Below are 20,401 nucleotides of genomic sequence, written 5' to 3'. Positions count from 1 at the left end.
AAATGTCAAAACCATATGTATATATATATATATATATATATATATATATATATGAGAGACAATGTGTCCTCCCAACTCGTAAGTAACTTTTTTTTTTAAGAGTAACGGATGGATCACAGATTATCTTGTAACTTCCTTAAACAGAGAGAGAAAGAGGATGGTATAACCAATGAAGAATTAAAATTAAGAAACTTGAAAACTGAAATTTGTATTTTTGGTTTTATTTCCATCAACAAAAATACTGGTTGCACATAACAGATGATCTAAGACCAGATCCAATCTGTTCAATATCCACATGAGAACTTAACGGCTAGTTGGGATTTTTTTTACAAATGTATGCATCAGGTACAAAAAAAAAAAAAAACTTTGTTGTCTTTAAAGTGTCTGGATTATTTCACGTGCTCGTGAGAATTGAAGTTCACCTGGTTCACCTGTAAAGAGAAAAAAAAAAAACAAAAAAAACATAAAAAGCTCATAAAAACAAAATAAAAAAACTGACTTCTGGAATGAGTAATTATTATATAAGTTAGACTTTTTAGCCTATTAAAAACAATCAAAAGTTGTTGAATGAATGCTTTATGTCAAATTGATGATTGAATATGGTTAAAGATGTGCTCATTTTTGTATTAAATACTAATCTCTATTAATCCCTAGCTGTGTATCAATGGATATCATAGTACTTAGTTTGCTGTATCATGTCATAATAAAGGTCCATACAACATTTCGGCCAGATCGACGCAGTAGTTTCTGAGAAAAGTAAAACAGACAGACAGCATAGGGAAATGTGTGCAGAATTGGAGGCTTTGATGGTATGGCCACGTTGAAAGACTGAATAGAGTTGAAGACAGAAGAAAACATGAGAGGGGAGTGATAAAGACAGATTTAAAAGGAATAAATAGATAGGTTAGCTTGGAAGTCCATTTCTAAAAATGATCCACCACATGCCAGCATGTAAAATGGACATTAAACTAAATACAATGATTTTAGCTGATACCCCCCCCCCCCTTTTTTGTATGAATATTTTGAGAAATTGTAACATTCAAACAATGTACAGGCAATAGAACATCGGGATAATATTGAAATGTTTTAAAAAGATTTCTTTTCACAGTGAAATCTTACTTGAAGAAAAACGCAAACAGGAAACTTATAAAACTAGAATTATGTGGCCCTAATGAGTACAAATCTAGTATATATTAAATGTTAAACTATTTTTAATGCCATCTCCTAATTAAATGACAAACCAGTAATAACTGGTGTGGTATTAGCCTTAGGCAAGTTAGGTCAGCTTCCTTGATTTACAGGGAATATAAAATCTACAAGCGATCTGCAACCGCATGTATATCATAGTAATAGAAAGATGACATGCAGTGCCTAACATTCCCAAATGGTCACTTACCTGGTAATATTGCTTAATTTCGGTGACCTAAGAAGAACCAGTTAAAGTAAAATAAATCTGAAACTATTTTCTAATGCTATTGATAATGCTTGTTGTTCGTCTTAGTGAGAGATCAGAGTTTTAGGAGTGTTCATATGTCTTAAGATGTTCCTGCTTGTAAGAGATAGCATATTGGCAACATAAACAGGGTATATATAAAGAGAGAGAGAGAGTTCTGTATATATATATAATAGACAGTGTACATGTTACTACACAATGAGAGGAGATTGGATATATAGATAGATAGACCGAGAGTTTGACATTTATACGTTTGAAAGTTCTGTGAACGGGAGTGTTTCTATAACATTTCTACTTCGACACATATTTTTTAGATGATGATTTTATCAAGGTTCTTATAACATAAATGGACAATACCTTTTCTGTTGAATAACACGACGACACAGATACAAAACCACATGATGATACGTTTATTTCTTCTTCGATCGGTCAGACATGATTTTATCTCAGGGATTCAAAGTTGTTACATGGTTATTTCTAAAACCCTCTAACTTCTAGAGGGTGCCTTGACTCTAACGGAGAATCGGTCTGAACCTCTCTGCTTCTCTCCACTGACTGATTCTGATTCTCACTTATCTAACTAAATTCCCATATTTCTATTATGTTTTCTTTCTAAGAATGTAAATAGTTTCCATCCAAATTGTATTTATTAAATATTTTAACAGAATCAACAATTTAACTGGACATTCCATTTATAATAATATTCTGTGTTTATTTTAACTTACGATTGGAATTCTCAATTCCAAGTATAGCTTCGCAAGTTCGAATCCTTGACTATCTTATTTCATATTTACATTTAACTAATTCCCTATTTTTTTACTTACATGAAAAGGGGACAGCCCTTATGTAACACAATAGCTGACCCTAATTAGAGTTGGCAGACTATAATATATATTTGAAGCCAAATCTTTCAAGAAAAAAGGCCAACAAAAAGCTAAATTGATAACTGTAGCCAAATTTTCACAAATAAAAAAGCCAATTTGAAAAAATAAAAAGTATGTGCGTAAAAATATAAGCATTTATGTATTTTACATGTCATTATAGTTATATTTTGTGTGCTTGTGTAGATTGGTGATGTTTTAAACCAACGCATTTAATATATATTTATATATTGAAGAGTTTAACTCCCAAATATTTGCATCTTTTTTATTAAGATGTTTTCCTAAAAAAAAAAAATTTTTTTAAATGTAACTTTATTTGTAAAGATATTTTGGATCAATTATTTTTATTTTATTCAAAATTATTTTTCCGAAAAATAGCAAAATATGGAACTAATCCTAACAATTGCTTACAAAGCAGCATGCATATGTACCTACTTGGAACCGCAATTCTTACCATAACAACTCTTACAACTTTTGTAAATGATATATATGACAACCAATTCATACAGAATAAAGAAATGGTGTCACAACTTTGCGAGAAACTGTCTGACCATTTCAAAATGCATCAATGGCTTGCCAAGCGTCGGTTAATAGCCAATTCTAAGACATGTGAAGCCTGTAATTTACGATGCAGATTGCAACACAATTCACAATCCATTGATGGATGGAGATGGTCATGTAAAAAAGACAGATACCATTGGTCAATATGGACAAACTCTTTTTTGGGAAAAGCAAACTTCATTTGAAGATAATTCTCATAATAATTTACATGTGAACTTGGGACAATCCACAGAAGACTATTTCAAAAGAGATTGGAGTGAGAAAGAAAAGATTCATAGATTTGTGTAACTTCCTATGTGAGACATGCCACCAATTTATTCAAATAAACCCAATTGAATTGATACCCAAAGAAGTAAAAATTGCTGAAAGTAATTTTTTTCATCAAAAATTTCACTGAGGAGCTGTTGATCTAACCATCGGGTTTTCGGAGCTATTGAGAGAGTCCAAGCTATGTTGTCTCATGGAAATTATACACCAAAAGGCAGAAAGTCTACTACCAATCATCCAAGAATGGATTTTACCAGGCACTATAGTATTGAATGATGTGTGGCAGGTCTACGCAAGTATATCACAGATTGACTTTGGCATATACATGCATGACGTCGTCATACATGAGAGGAACTTTGTAGATCCCAATAATTCCACCGTGAACACTCAACTAATTGAGAATACGTGGAGGAGGGTCAAAAGAAAACTATGTCAGCAATTCAGGACATTGAAATGCTTATTTTCTTCGCGCTTGAGTGAATTTATATGTAGAAACAGAATTGGGTCAAACAAATTTGACAAAATGCTATGCTTTATAGCATCTGTTTATTCAGTGTTGTAAAAACCAAAAAAAATATTGGAGTAACATTTATTTATTGTATATTTGATTTTTCCTTTAGGGATTCTTTGGGAATTTTTCACACTTCCCAAAAATTCCTTTAATTTCCAATAAATTTAAATTTAATATGTGTTATTATTTTATTTACTATTTTTATATTGCGTTATTTTTTTTTTATTTTTTCAATGAATTTTTTATTCAGATATTCATGGAAAAGATAAAATAATTAACAGTAAGTGTTTTGTGAATTTTATTTATTTTTTTTTAATTGCCCTCCTCCTAGGGTCACATAAATAAAACAACGCATGTGCATTGTTTTACTTGCTGTTGGAAAGCATGACGTTATTACATAGGAAAAAGATGAATGTGATGGTGGAAAGAACTGCAAATTGACAAAAAATATGTTTGTTTTGCTTTGTTAAATAAACTTCTGTATTTTTTCAGACTAATAATAAAAAAAAATACAAACAGTTGGAAGTTAACCTCTTCAATTTAGTCCAGAGTAAACATTTTCAATATAGCCAGTTTCCACTATATATCATTAATATAAAAAATGTTCAATGTTCAAAAAAAGGCCAATTTGTTGTTTCTTTCCGCCTTTCACATTCACCTTAATTTGATGACATCTATAGGTTTTCGGATATTCTGAAAATGAATAACGTGTAAAATTATTGCGGACAAATAGTCTTGCCATGAGCAAAACAACACGTGCATGTGCATTATTTGGCTTGCCGTTGGAAAGCGTGACGTTATTACATACAAACTATTTGTCGGCGACAATTTTACATATGATACTCATTTTCAGAATACCCAAAAACCTATACATGTCATCAAATTGCATGGAAAAGATAAAATAATTAAAAAATAAACTTCCTTTTGTTTTTTGTTTCAGAAAAAATCTTAATAATAAAGATGCAAATATTTGAGAGCTAAACTCTTTAACATATAAATATATATGAAATGCATCAGTTTAAAACATCACGAATCTACACAAGACCACAAGAAAATAATAATGTGAAAAATATGTGTTTATATATTTACGCGCACACTCTGTTTTTTTTAATTTAGCTTTTTTGTTTGTGAAAATTTGGTTATAGTAATCAATTTGACTTTTTTTTCTGAAACATTTGGCCTCAAATATTTATTATAGTCTGGCAACCCCAATTAGGGTCAGCTATTAGACATGTTAACCATATATATATATATATATATATATATATATATATATATAGCCAATAGTTTATCTTGCCAGATTTTTAAAGTCAGAGCCAAATAGCAATCTGTCCTACATCAATATTTATTCAAACTAGTTTATTCTCTTTTTCACTTCTTTTTTTCTGTTATTAGTACAAACATTTTATTTCGCATCAGTTTCTTTCTAAAAATACTTATTCCATCTAAGAAACCTTTTAGAGCGGAGATTTTTTGTTTTACTCAGTAAATACTATTACATACTAGCAGGGAACCCGCCATTGCTCAGCCGTAAAATATGCTTAAGTATGATATTTTATATTTTAATTCATGCGAGTACATATTACTATAGAACTAATTTTCTATTGATTATTATATTGTTCCCAATATATAGTAGTAATTAAAAAAAAAAAATATGTATATATATATATATAACTTGAGCTCCATCAGCTAGAATCAAAACCAAAACATGTAGGGCTCCAGCCTCCGTTGTTACCATTTGAACTATCATCAGATGGATAAGAAATATTTAAAAATGAGATGACTTTGTAACATATGAATCTATGTTTATTTGCACATGCATACAAGAGCACTTTAAGTTGACATCTGCTAAGTTACAATTTTGACTCTTAACAGTGATTTTTACCAGCTTATATGTATATAGAACAACATTCCACAAAAAAAAATGCAATCATTTGACCTGCCTCACCTCAGAGGAGATGAAGTTTGAATAAATTGAGACGGACACACACAGATATAGTGAGTTTTATAAATTAGATTAATGGAAAGTAATAATGTCACAAGTTTTTTATTTTGACTTTTGCATAAATAATAAAAAAACAAAAAGCATATTTGTAAACTTGTAAAGGAAATTTCCACGTTAATTACATGTTATTATGAATAATCCATTAATGCAAAAGAAACTCATTTTCTTTTACTGCCATGCGAGAGAGAGAGAGAGAGAGAGAGAGAGAGAGAGAGAGAGAGAGAGAGAGAGATTAGAATTTTTCAAGGTTTTATATTATTTGGATTCTTTGAACTACTGTTCTCATTTTGAGTATTATTTTCACAACATTTCGGTTGGTGTAACCTCTGATCTTCTTCAGGTGTATCTCGTCAAACTCTGGAATCTTTCTTTTGAACTCAGGAATCTGAACAGAATTTCAATGGAACCCTTTATTCAATCCACTGGGATAGTAGGCTCTGTTCTGTGAGTTATGACATGACTGCGTAGAAGTCTTAAGTAATTCGAAATTGTATTTTTGGTGTCGACTGCACTGAGGATTCAGCCTTCAAGCTCCAGGAGAGTGTAAAATAATGCTCAATAATACTCAATAATAATCAATTCTCATTCAGAAACGTAATTTTCAAGACTTGTTATTCTTATTTCCTATTATTTAATATCACTGATAGAACCTGTGATCATGGCTATAACAAAAACTTGGTTGATTTCTTTGACATTTTCAAAACATTTACCTTTGAGTATCACCTTCTTGCAAACTTTGACACCTGTATCACCACTTGCAGCATCCAAAACACTCTGGGCTTGTTTAAGTGTTATCTCACGGCTTAAACCTTTCATTCCAGTCAAATACTTTAACAGAGACTTAAATAGTTTATTATCAACCTGCAATTATAGACGAAAGAAACATCAAATTGTATATCAACAACATAAGATTATATTTTTTGTTGGTTTTTAGTAATGATAGAATGGTTGGACACAAAAGTTTTTACTTTATCAACCAACTAAATACACATCATACACAGACTATGCAGAATAATTAAAAGTCTCCAAAAAATACAACAAATAATTTGACCAAATGTGAGAATATCAAATTTTCTATCAACCTGTATAGTTTTAACATTCTGAAACTGTTTCAAAGTTTTATTATTTCAAAATAAAATTTTGCCGATAACTCTGTTTCTAACTCAGTAAAAAAAAATAAACATGGCTGCTGACACTGTTTTGTTAAACTTTGAGATTGTATAGTTAGGAACCAAGAAATAAAAAAATAAATAAAAATAACTAATAACTTGAATCAAATTGTGATATTATAGATGTTGACCCCCCTCTCGCTCCCAACTGTTGGGAAGTAAAAGAAAAAAAGGATGGAGTATAACAAAAGAAATAGGAAATAGGGCTGGTAAAAAGATAATACGTAGGAAGTTGTCCACCCGGGTAGATAAAAGAATGTTGACATGAGATAGTTGGTCTGGGTGTAACAATGACGGTAATAAAAAGATGGAACATTAAATTAGATATATTAAAATTTGGCTTGGGTTATGCATTTATGGGGGGTGCAGTTCGAGTTTGGACACAGTTGAACACAAATTGTGGCTCGGAGTAGATGGAGAAATGAATTGGTCAATAGACTAACAAATACAGTCTTGACAGTAGATGTATTCAGAGGATTGGGGGGTATAACACGCATTCAGAGTCCAAAAAATATATATATATACGCATAGGTCATCGTATAACGATTAGATCACTGTCTGACTGACGTAAAGAACATTTAAAATTAAAATGTTTAAATTCAACGTTATTTCACGCGGTTAATGGTAGCCGAATGGATACGGTCTTTGCTAATCGAGCCAGAGACATCTTGTGTTGCCGAGTTCGAATCATTCCACTGGTGTTAATCGTCTGTAGGTATTTAATTATTATAGTAAAAAAAATAATTATATATATATATATATATATATATATATATATATATATATATATATATAATAAGAGCAAATAGTTAATAAAACATGTTAATAAATACTTTGAAAAAGTGTTAAAAACATATTTCATTTGAAAAGGAAACACTAAATAAGTGGATAGTCCTTAATCCGCAGAGTTTCGAAGAAATACTTTCCTTCTCATCAGAGCGTAGGATTTAGCAAAATGCAGGATCGGATTTTGCTTATCTCCTATTTGATTTAATCGAGCTTTTACATCTGGTTAAGATTACTTTATGAATACTAATTTTTTAATATTGATAATATACTTTAGTTTTACCGTCTTGGATCATTTTGGTAAATTTAATTGTAATTTTTATTTTTTATATATATATATATATATATATATATATATATATATACACACACACACACACACACACACACACACATACAGAATGTGTTAGAGTCAGTTGTATTTTCTCCTTGTTTTGTTTTATTTTATTTTTATACTTGTGAACTCGTGTCCACCCTATTGGCAACTGCCAATATGTAATCGACATCGTCACTGCACACAAAGTTGGGATCGGTGATGTTGTCAGGCAAGGGACACGTGGTATCACAAAATGATAGAAAACGAAACAACAAAATCCAACAATGTCTGACTTACTTTTTCAGGATTATACATGTGATGGACCAACCAGTTCTGACGTGCTTTGACAAATTTCCAATTTGCTTTATCTTTTCTCCAGGTTTTCAGAAATTGTTTGGCTTTGTATTCTGCTGTTGACGTATCTTCCAAAGGAATCTCCCCTTTTGGTCGTGGAGTTTTCACTGTGGTTTCCTCAGCTTTCTCATTCTTTTTTGCCTTCCGTTTTCGCTTTCTTTTCTTGATAGCTGTCAAAAAAATTTTTTTTAAAAAAGACATGACAGAAAGCAATTCAAAGACATTTTTTAATAAATTTTCTGATCATTTTGTTTAAGCTGGAGATGGGGCATCCTACCTAATTCCAAACATTTACCCGTTATTGCACACATTTCAGCTAAGAGATTTTTTTTAAAAAAAGATTTTGACCGTCTCTTCAAATGCAATTGCTTGAATATCTCTTGCATTTGGTTCACTGAGTATATTTGCAAGATAGTTTTTTAAATTCTTTTTCATGAATTAGGTTGATCCTATTATTGATCCTATAATTATCCTATCCTATTATTGATCCTATAATTATTGGAATGTTGGAGATCTTCCTAAGATTCCAATTTCTTTTCGTGTTGTACATAAAACCTAAGTATTTCGTTATCTTTTCCCTCTCAGAAACATTGGGAAAACTAACTTCTAAGGTTGCTTCTTTCTCTTTTTTTGACCGATATCACTATGTCAGGTATAATTGCTTCATTTTCTTGGTCTGAAACTGTAGAGATTGCATAGTCATAGTGGATGCTGTAGGACTTATTTCCAGCTACCAAACATGTTGATGGAATAAGCATGAAAACTGACGTACAAAAATAAGGACAACAGACACATCATTAAAACAGAACAAAGATATTTCAGATTCTTTGCACTAAATAATGGCTGTATGAACTGATAACAACCTCTTCTCCATTCTGCTTTAGTGATGTGCTTGGATTATTTGGATTATTGTTCTCATCTTGAATGTTAGTCTCACAATGTTTTAGATGATTAACTTCTAACATCGAGAACTCGGGAATATACAGAATTTTAATGGAATCTTTTATTTAATCTACAGAGGAAGCTTGCTCTTGTTCCATCAATGTTGCAAGAACAATTCAAATTATTAATCCTCATCTCAAAAATGATGTGTTTGTGTCCTTATTTTTACTAGTCTGTTGCAATGGTTATCCACTATCAGTTTAACATCCATTTTACATGTTCGCTTTTAAAAATAAGCTTTTAAACCAATCTTATTTCTCTTAAATCCATTTTTATAACTTATGTTTTTTTAATTTTTTTTATAACTTATGTTTTTCTTTTTTTTTTATATAACTTCTTATGTTTTTTTAACTTTTATAACTTATGTTTTTTTCTTATGTTTTTCTTTTTTATAACTTATGTTTTTCTTTTTTATAACTTATGTTTTTCTTTTTTTTATAACTTCTTATGTTTTTCTTTTTTTTATAACTTCTTATGTTTTTCTTTTTTTTATAACTTCTTATGTTTTTCTTTTTTTTATAACTTCTTATGTTTTTCTTTTTTTTATAACTTCTTATGTTTTTCTTTTTTTTATAACTTCATGTTTTTCTTTTTTTTATAACTTCATGTTTTTCTTTTTTTTATAACTTCATGTTTTTCTTTTTTTTATAACTTCATGTTTTTCTTTTTTTTTTATAACTTCATGTTTTTCTTTTTTTTATAACTTCATGTTTTTCTTTTTTTTATAACTTCATGTTTTTCTTTTTTTTATAACTTCTTATATTTTTCTTTTTTCCTTTTTTATAACTTCTCATGTTTTTCTTTGTCTTCCCCTACTTCAACTGTTCTACATCTATTAACTCAACAACTCTCATCTATTTGGCCACATCTTTGCTCTATTAGCAAGTATTTGACTGAGCTTCAATTTATGCCCCCCCCTCTCACTTTCCAATCTTTAACAAAAAGCACTCATCTAGCCTAAATCACTATCAATGCCTAAACCTAAATGTGGATTCCATGAACAAAGCTTCTTTCTTAGAACTGCCTGTTTGTGGAACTCTGTTCAGCTGGTCTGCTTTCCAGTTGACTACAATAATGTAAACAAGTTCTTATTGAACCGTCCTTATAAATAATCTAATTATACCAATGATTACCATACACACATTAATCCTTATCCTCGAGTGACCTCCAGGCCTTGATATGTGCTGACCCATTTGTAAAAACACGGAGAACATTCTAGATCATGTGGGCGATGTCACGGCTGTACCAATGAGAAAATAAATTTTGCTACGAAGAAAAAGCCAATTGTAGTTATTTCCTATTCTTTGTATTGGTCTTCTTTGAGATTGAAACTTCACACAACATGTGTTGGTCCGCAGACAAGAGTACATATCTATGCCTGTCTTTATGACTAACATTACACAGAAAGGTAGATATGTTTGCTATTATTATTAATGAAAGTTGCCTAACATTTCAAATTAAAAGTAAAGAAAGTAGTTTTGAAAGAAAATCTTAAATAATTTTTTCTAGAAAAATAAAAGACTGAAACAAGCCAAACTTTAAAGTATTTACTATGGAAACTATTTAGTTTAAAGAATCTCTTTTTTGTTGGCTCCCCACAAGAACAAACTTAGATGATGTAATGTAACCTTTGATCTTCTTCAGGTATATTTTGCCGAACAATGTGGGTGACACTCAAAATACAATTGCGAATTACTAAGAACTTCTACCCAATCATGGCTAATGGAATGAGAACATGCTTCCGTTTGAAATTGTGCAAATTTCAAAATTCAACCAGATACACCAGAAGGTTGGAGATTACATCAGTCTAAACGTTGTGAAAATAACACTCAAAATGAGAACAATAGTTTGAAGAATCCAAATGATATGTACAATATTACAGTTTCATTGGTTCTATGTACTGATCATCTGTAGTATCTGGATGAAGTACTAGTAGAAATATTTCCAAATCAGTTGTTTTTCTTTAGGAGAAAAATGTGTTTCACATGGCCTATTGAATGCTGTTTGTTATTTTTACAGATAATCAAAATGTTTAATAAGAAATTAGCCAAATAGTAACTTTAATCCATTCTTACGTTTCGCCTCTGGAACAATTGTACCATCTGCAACAAGCTTCTTCATCCTAGCCTTTTCTTTTTTCCTCTCTTCTCGTCCAGGATGTCTTGGCTTCCTTTTCTTTTTGCCATCAGCAACTGCAAAACGGGGAAAATAAAGTTACATTATGTATTCTGTACTCTGATTATATGAGACGACAGCAAAGTGGTTGGCAAAGACTGTTTTCATTTATTTGTCTTCCCATGACAGTATAGTTACAAATAAGGTCAGTTTTTAATGTGGGGAAAGATCCAGCTTCCCCAAAAGAGACACTCTAGTTTGAGACAAAATAAAAATAACCTCAGTCTACAAGAATCTCTTATTCACTGACTGAAGGCAGAACAGATACTACACCCATCCTAGCATGAAGGATCATAGAGTGACAAATAAATTAATGTATAACAGAAAGTTAACGTAAGATATCTAATAAAAAGATAGGGTTTAACAAAATAAGGATAAAAAGTTACCAGGGATGTGACATAGCAAAATAATTAAAAAAAAAAAAATAAATCTAGACAGATTTCCTAACTTGTATGAATTTGGAGATGGCAGCGCAAGAAAAAACAAAAAACAAACTTTTTACCTAAAAAACGCTAACCAGTTTTAACGAAGACAGTCAACATTAAGTTTGGTTTAATTTCCTTTAGTTTACGGCATATCAACAATTCATGAGTTATTTACCTCTGTCGATAACATTTGCAAATAAATTTGCATTATCGCAACAGCCGCTTGCCATTGATTTCTCGTTGGCAGCAGCTATTGGTCTTTGTTGGGATTTGAGTGGCAATAAGCCTCCCTAAGGTCTCAGTTCTCTTCGCACTTATTCGGCTGAGGTCTGGTCAGTTCATCGATCTTTCCTTCCTTCTTGATTCTACTTGGTTATTTGGTCTCGCTCTTTAGGGATTCCATCAAATATAATTCTATTGTTATTATTGTCTCAAATATTATTTGATTATTATTATTATTATGTCAAATATTTTATTATTATTATTATTATCCTGTCAAATATTTTATTATTATTATTATTATCCTGTCAAATATTCTATTATTATTATTATTATTATTATTATTATTATTATCATGTCAAATATTTTATTATTATTATTATCATGTCAAATATTTTATTATTATTATTATTATAATCATGTCAAATATTTTATTATTATTATCATTATAATCATGTCAAATATTTTATTATTATTATCATTATATGTCAAATATTTTATTATTATTATCATTATATGTCAAATATTTTATTATTATTATTATTATCGTGTCAAATATTTTATTATTATTATTATTATTATTATTATCATGTCAAATATTTTATTATTATTATTATCATGTCAAATATTTTATTATTATTATTATCATTATGTCAAATATTTTATTATTATTATCATGTCAAATATTTTATTATTATTATTATTATCATGTCAAATATTTTATTATTATTATTATTATTATCATGTCAAATATTTTATTATTATTATTATCATGTCAAATATTTTATTATTATTATTATCATTATGTCAAATATTTTATTATTATTATCATGTCAAATATTTTATTATTATTATTATTATCATGTCAAATATTTTATTATTATTATTATTATTATTATTATCATGTCAAATATTTTTTTATTATTATTATGTCAAATATTTTATTATTATTATTATGTCAAATATTTTATTATTATTATTATTATTATTATTATTATCATCATGTCAAATATTTTATTATTATTATTATCATGTCAAATATTTTATTATTATTATTATTATCATGTCAAATATTTTATTATTATCATTATTATTATCATGTCAAATGTTTTATTATTATTATTATGTCAAATATTTTATTATTATTATTATGTCAAATATTTTATTATTATTATCATGTCAAATATTTTATTATTATTATCATGTCAAATATTTTATTATTATTATTATTATTATCATGTCAAATATTTTATTATTATTATTATTATGTCAAATATTTTATTATTATTATTATTATTATTATCATGTCAAATATTTTATTATTATTATTATTATTATCATGTCAAATATTTTATTATTATTATGTCAAATATTTTATTATTATTATTATTATTATTATGTCAAATATTTTATTATTATTATTATTATCATGTCAAATATTTTATTATTATTATTATTATTATTATTATTATTATCATGTCAAATATTTTATTATTATTATTATTATGTTAAATATTTTATTATTATTATTATTATCATCATGTCAAATATTTTATTATTATTATTATGTCAAATATTTTATTATTATTATTATTATTATGTCAAATATTTTATTATTATTATTATTATTATCATGTCAAATATTTTTTTATTATTATTATGTCAAATATTTTATTATTATTATTATTATTATCATCATGTCAAATATTTTATTATTATTATTATGTCAAATATTTTATTATTATTATTATTATTATTATTATCATCATGTCAAATATTTTATTATTATTATTATTATCATGTCAAATATTTTATTATCATTATTATCATGTCAAATATTTTATTATTATTATTATTATTATCATGTAAAATATTTTATTATTATTATCATGTCAAATATTTTATTATTATTATTATTATCATGTCAAATATTTTATTATTATTATTATCATGTCAAATATTTTATTATTATTATTATTATTATTATCATGTCAAATATTTTATTATTATTATTATTATTATCATGTCAAATATTTTATTATTATTATTATTATTATCATGTCAAATATTTTATTATTATTATTATCATGTCAAATATTTTATTATTATTATTATTATTATTATCATGTCAAATATTTTATTATTATTATCATTATGTCAAATATTTTATTATTATTATTATGTCAAATATTTTATTATTATTCCATCAAATATAATTCTATTATTATTATTATTATTATTATTATTATCATCAGTCTCAGCTGTATAAAAAATTAAATGGTAGTAAACAGGCGGGAAATAACACTCCAAATGCAAAAGATGCTAGAAAGTTCTGGAGTGGGATTTGGTCTGTTGAAGGGCGATATAATAAGAAGGCTAGCTGGTTGGGAGAGGTCAGAGAAAGGCTATCAGGAATGCAGCAAATGGAGAACATTGAGATAAGCATCAATAACGTTAAGGCTGGCATACGAAGCATGACAAACTGGAAGGCACCTGGTTCAGATGGAGTGATGAGCTTCTGGTTTAAACAGTTTCAATGCCTTTATCCACCTATAACTGCTGCCCTGAAAAGGGTCGTAGAGTCAGGAGATGTCCCTGATTGGCTTGGGAAGAACAACACTGATTAGGAAAGATCCTGCAAAGGGAACAGATGCCAATAATTATAGACTGATTACATGTCTGCCACTAATGTGGAAACTGTTGACTGGAATCTTTGCGGAGAAAATTTATGAACATCTTGAGAGTAATGGTGTTTTTCCTGACGAATAGAAGAGGTGTCGGAAAGGCTCGAGAGGTACTAAAGAGCAACTACTGATTGATAAAGCATTAATGCAGGATGCAAAGAAGAAGAGGAATCTGAGCGTAGCATGGACCGATTACAGAAAGGCTTATGACATGGTTCCTCATTCATGGATACGTGAAACACTATTGATGATGAAGGTTGCTGAGAATGTGATAGGGCTTTTGGAGACAAGTATGGCTCAATGGAAAATGGTGCTGACAGCAAACAGAGAGGTGATGGGGCAGGTTGACATTAAACGTGGAATATTCCAAGGAGATTCGTTATAGCCACTTCTTTTTGTAATGATAATGATGCCACTGAGCATCCTCTTGAAGAGAGAAAAACTGGGGTATAACTTTGGATCTGGTGACAGACGCCACAACCATCTACTGTTTATGGATGATTTGAAAATATTCGGTAGAAATGGAAAGGAAATGGAGAGACTGGTAGAACTTATGGGGACATTCTCAGAAGATGGAGTTTGGGATCAGTAAATGCGTGGTGCTGGTGATGAAAAGAGGAGTAAAAGTTCATTCGAATGGAATAGTGCTGCCACATGGAGAAATCATGAAAGAAATAGAAGATACAGGATATAAGTATTTGGGAGTGTTGGAGGGTGTAGGCATCATGAACAGAGAAATGAAGGAGAAAGTCAGGAAGGAATATCTTAGAAGCGTGAAACTAATTGCAAAGTTGAAACTGTATGGAGGAAATCTAATGAAAGCAGTGAATGCACGGGCAGTCAATGTTTTGAGATACAGTGCGGGAATTTTAGAATGGTCTGACAAGGATTTGCATGCCATGGATATCAAAACAAGAAAAGTTTTAGCAATGTTTGGTATATTTCATATTCGAAGTAGCGTAGCAAGGCTGTATCAAAAGAGGAAAGACGGTGGGAGAGGATTGAAAAGTGTAAAAGATTGTGTTAGAACCAAGGAGATATCATTGAAGGAGCATGTGGTTAGAAGTGAGGAGTGAATGCTTAAGGTTGTGGCTAATGAAGTGGGGGTATGTGGGACCAAGGCTGATTATGTGAAACATATGGATAAAGAAAGGGCAGAGGAACTGGCTAGGAAGAAAATGCATGGAAGGTTCTTCCAAGATATAGCAGAAGTTGCTGATGAAAGATCATGGCAATGGCTTAGAGCTAGGTATCTGGCTAAGAGTACTGAAGCTTTTTTTGTGCAGCACAAGAGCAGGCATTAGGAACACAATTGTTCAAAAAAGTAGTTCTAGGAAAGGAAGTTGCTGCAGAATGCCGGATTTGTGGTAAGAGCTCAGAGTCAATTGCACATCTTGCAGCAGGATGTAGTGGACTGGTCCAGAGAGAGTACCGCAAAAGACACGATCGCATGGGACTCCAGATATATTGGGAGGTGTGTAAGAACATTGGGGTGAACACAAAATTTACAAAAACATTGGTGCTTGTACAAAATTTTCCTACATGACAAAAATAAAGAAAAATCTGTATGACATACATACTTATAATGGAAAGAAATATTGTATACCAAAAAATCACAAATTAAGTAGTTCTACTTTTAAATCAGAAAATGAAATTTTATGGCTAAATAATAAGCAATGATTTTGTAATGCCATCTCAGGCTAAAGAAACAAGGGAGATAACTGTAAATAATTTAAACTTTTGTGAAATTTTAAGAAGTCATTCTTAACATGGAGAGGAGAGGCATTAGAAAAATACAAGTTTTAATAAAAATAACATTACTTGATAAATTTGTGATTTCCATTTTTAATAAAAATAACATTACTTGATAAATTTGTGATTTCCATTTTTAATAAAAATAACATTACTTGATAAATTTGTGATTTCCATTTTTAATAAAAATAACATTACTTGATAAATTTGTGATTTCCATTTTTAATAAAAATAACATTACTTGATAAATTTGTGATTTCCATTTTTAATAAAAATAACATTACTTGATAAATTTGTGATTTCCATTTTTAATAAAAATAACATTACTTGATAAATTTGTGATTTCCAGTGTACAATAATTTTTTTCTTTAATCACAGATTTTTCTTTATTTTTGCTTTTTCATGAGGGTGGGGTAAGTTCTGACCAAGCGCAAAAACATTTTATGATAAAAACACGAAAAGGCATAACTGATTGTTGAAAACACAAATATTCATTTACCATTTGATGTTTTTTTGGAATCATTTTCTTTTGGTTCAACATTCGATACAGTTGCTTTTTCCTTAGCAGAAACTGCAAAGAAAAATGAAATAATATTCTTCAAATTCTAAATATCTCATGCCTTTCATGTTATTCTTCTCTGAAATGGAATATGTAACACATTTGATTTAAGAAACTAAAAAACAAAAAGTTAAAATCCTAATAAATAAGAGAAAATATGAAATCTATAATAAAGTAAATGTGAAGGATTAAAAGCCACAAAATAAAATTAATGCTATGTTGTTAAAGTTCAGAGAAAATCAATGATATGCAAAGCAGCAAATATCTGTAATAACTTTGAAGAATATAACTTTCAAGACTATATATATATATATATATATATATATATATATATATATATAAAATAAAATTTTCCCATCTTGTATTCAAATATAAATAAGACAAAGTTCATTTAGACAGCTTGATAGTGCAATACTAGAGGCTACAAATACATTAACACTGATGATTCTCGATTAGGTAGGTGACGATAGATGATGATAGGCTGTAATGGAATAACAAGAAAAAATAAAATCTTCCAAATTGTGAATGTATCGAACTGTCTGTGAGGCGAATTATCTCAAGGTTGATGCAAGTTTTGTTATTTGCTTTTCACGCATATTCTTAGTGATGATGAATACCCCACTGACTGAATAATAAAAAAAAAACACATATGCAGAGAACTATATATAAAATGTCAGCAAGAGCTGAAACAATAGTAGTCTTGTACAGTAAATAAAACTGAACCCTTTTTCTTTTCTTTTTTTTTTTTTGAGATGAGCATAAAATGAGTGTCTTCCCAGTGGAGCAGTATGTTATATATATATATATATATATATATATATATATATATATATATATATATATATATATAATATATATATACATACTAGTGGGGGTACCCGGCGTTGCCCGGGTGTTTGGAGGTGTATGTGTGTTTTTGAGTAAATGAAAACAAAAATCGTTGGCCGGGTGTTTGTTTAAAAAAAAACAAAAAACAAAAAAAAACGAAGCCTTGACGCGCAGTTGGAAAATAATAAACTCTGAAAAAAAAAAAAAAAGAAAGAAAAAAAGTGTGACGTTTAACGGCAGGTGCCCGTTTTTGATGACTTAATGACATCAACTTTGAGTGCGGGACAGTGTTTTATTTACTACGAGTCTGTTCGCTTCTTTTTTATACGAAAAAGCTTAATGCACATGCGGCGATCGAAAAATCTTGAATATTTATCTTTTGAAAGTCGGGCAAATTAAATAGATAGGCAACCTCGGTTGTTAACTCATAGATATTATCATTCAGGCGTGATATAAAAAGTTTTAATAAGAAATGAGTCGGCCGATCGCTTCTCGGAAAAAAGCCTTTCTTGGACATACACAAAAAATACATACATACACACATTTTCGCTTTTATACTTATAGATATATACACACACGAGGGTCATTCAATAAATAAAGTGACTTTTTTTGGTATAAAAACTTCTAATACAAATTTAAGTTTACTTTAAAAATTTTTTTTGTTTTAATACTTTTTCACATGGATTGAATTTCTTTTACAAATTAAAAAAACACTAAAATTTTGGTGATTAACAAAGATGGCCGACCAAAAAGCATGCTCCAGGATTGAATAGCAGTCAATTATCAAGTTTTTGGTTGCTTAAGGGTGCAAACCAGTTGAAACTCATAGGAAAATATAAACTGTTTGGTGTCACATGTTTCAGCTGTAAAAATGTCTACAAGTGGGTTAAATTGTTTAAAGAAGAACAGAGCAGTGTTGAGGATGAAAACAGGCTTGGGAGACCTAGAGAAGGGAGTTTTTTTTTTGGGGGGGGGGGGATATGCAAGGCCCTATCACCATTTCATTCCTTGAGAAAGGAAGCACAGTGAGTGGTGTCAACTACTGTGAACTGCTGCAGCAGGTCAAGAAAGACAAAGAACAAATGCAGAAGCCATCAGTCAGGAATCATCTTGCACCATGCTAATGCAAGGCCTCACACAGCAGGATTAGAATTGCTGTTTTTTTTTTTAAATCAAATGTTTTTTTGAATGGAAATTTTCTAATCCTCCAATAATATTGATCACCATTCAACAGTTAATCTAATTATCTTATTAACTTTTATCCTTGTTTGGGTTTTAGCTTGACTCAGTGGTGACTCGTTAAAAAAAAATAGATTACGGATAAACATCCATTTTTAATGTATCCTTATTATCTCAAAGAACATATATCTAAAGTAATGGCAGAAACACTAGAGGATGACCTCCAATCAGTAGTGGAATGGGGACAAAAATGGATGGTCACGTTCAATGCCGCCAAGACAAAACTGGTTTCATTCAATAATTACAAGAAACCTTTCTACCACCTATAGCAATGGCCAACGACTCTTTATCTGAGAGTACGTCTCTCAAGCTCCTTGGCCTAACGTTCACAGGAAACATGAGTTGGAACAATTACATCGAGGGCATTGCCAGGGCCGTTGCGAAGAAGGTGGGTTCTCTCTACCGTGCTAGAAAACTTCTAACACCCGAAAGTATCCTGTACCTCTATAAAGCCACTATTCGCCCATGTATGGAGTATTGCTGTCATATTTGGGCTGGTGCATCGGCTACTAGTCTCTCACTCATTGACAGGGTTCAAAAGAGAGTCGCAAATCTGATAGGCCCTGAACTGACATCTAAGCTTCAGCCTCTGTCCCATCGTCGAAACGTTGCATCCCTCTGCCTGTTCTACAAGTATTATAATGGTGAATGCTCTGATGGACTGCAAGCACTTGTGCCCCCACGACGTGAACACCCTTGACAGACCCGACAAGCTGCAAAATCCCACCCCCACACTGTAGAGATCCCTAGATGTAAAAGATCTTTCTACTCCAGTAGTTTCTTCCCCAGAACTGCTAGACTTTGGAATTCCATTCCGAGTCACTGCTTCCCCAACTGTACTGACATGCATAAGTTCAAGTGCAACGTGAACCAACATCTCGCTGCCCTAATCCCTACATAGTACCCCAGTAGATGTTTCCCCTGATAGTAGCCCCCTACACCAGAGTGGCAATGTGCCTTGTTTGGGGTGAAAATGTAATAAAAAAAAAACAAAAAAAAAAAAAAAAACTAGAATATTTAGTTTGAAAATCATTTTTGTTTATTTTTACTCTTGTTCATTGCAAACAAGATATATTGCTACTTTGATGTAAGGAGCTACTATGTGGGATCATATCTACATGGAAACTATTATTAACTGTATTAATCCATCAAAAGCGAAAATGTGTGTGTGTGTGTGTGTGTGTGTGTGTGTGTGTGTGTGTGTGTGTGCGCGCGCAATTCTTTTGTATGTCCGGCAAAGGCTTTGGGCGGGGGCGCTCGGTGGGGGTCACTAGA

General features: G+C 30.2%; 1 protein-coding gene across 11 annotated transcripts in view; it reads right to left on the bottom strand.

Annotated features, from left to right (window-relative positions):
- Positions 1–200: 200 nt before the first annotated feature.
- Positions 201–20,401, bottom strand: part of LOC145293123 (uncharacterized) — a 115,600-nt gene continuing 95,399 nt past the window's right edge. For all 11 annotated transcript variants that reach the window (XM_080139516.1, XM_080139524.1, XM_080139521.1 and 8 more), the window contains 5 exons: positions 17,000–17,071; positions 11,321–11,437; positions 8,247–8,473; positions 6,389–6,539; positions 201–431 (listed from right to left, as the gene is read on the bottom strand). In XM_080139516.1, coding sequence (XP_079995642.1) covers positions 376–431; positions 6,389–6,539; positions 8,247–8,473; positions 11,321–11,437; positions 17,000–17,071 — 623 coding nt within the window. In that variant the 3' untranslated portion in view covers positions 201–375. The remainder of the gene's footprint in view (positions 432–6,388; positions 6,540–8,246; positions 8,474–11,320; positions 11,438–16,999; positions 17,072–20,401) is intronic.

Source organism: Euprymna scolopes, chromosome 14 (assembly GCF_053919585.1).
Source record: "Euprymna scolopes isolate OS-2025 chromosome 14, ASM5391958v1, whole genome shotgun sequence".
Classification (NCBI taxonomy): Eukaryota; Metazoa; Mollusca; class Cephalopoda; order Sepiida; family Sepiolidae; genus Euprymna; species Euprymna scolopes.
The sequence above is the reverse complement of the archived record's forward strand: the minus strand, read 5'-3'. Positions and strand labels throughout refer to the sequence as shown.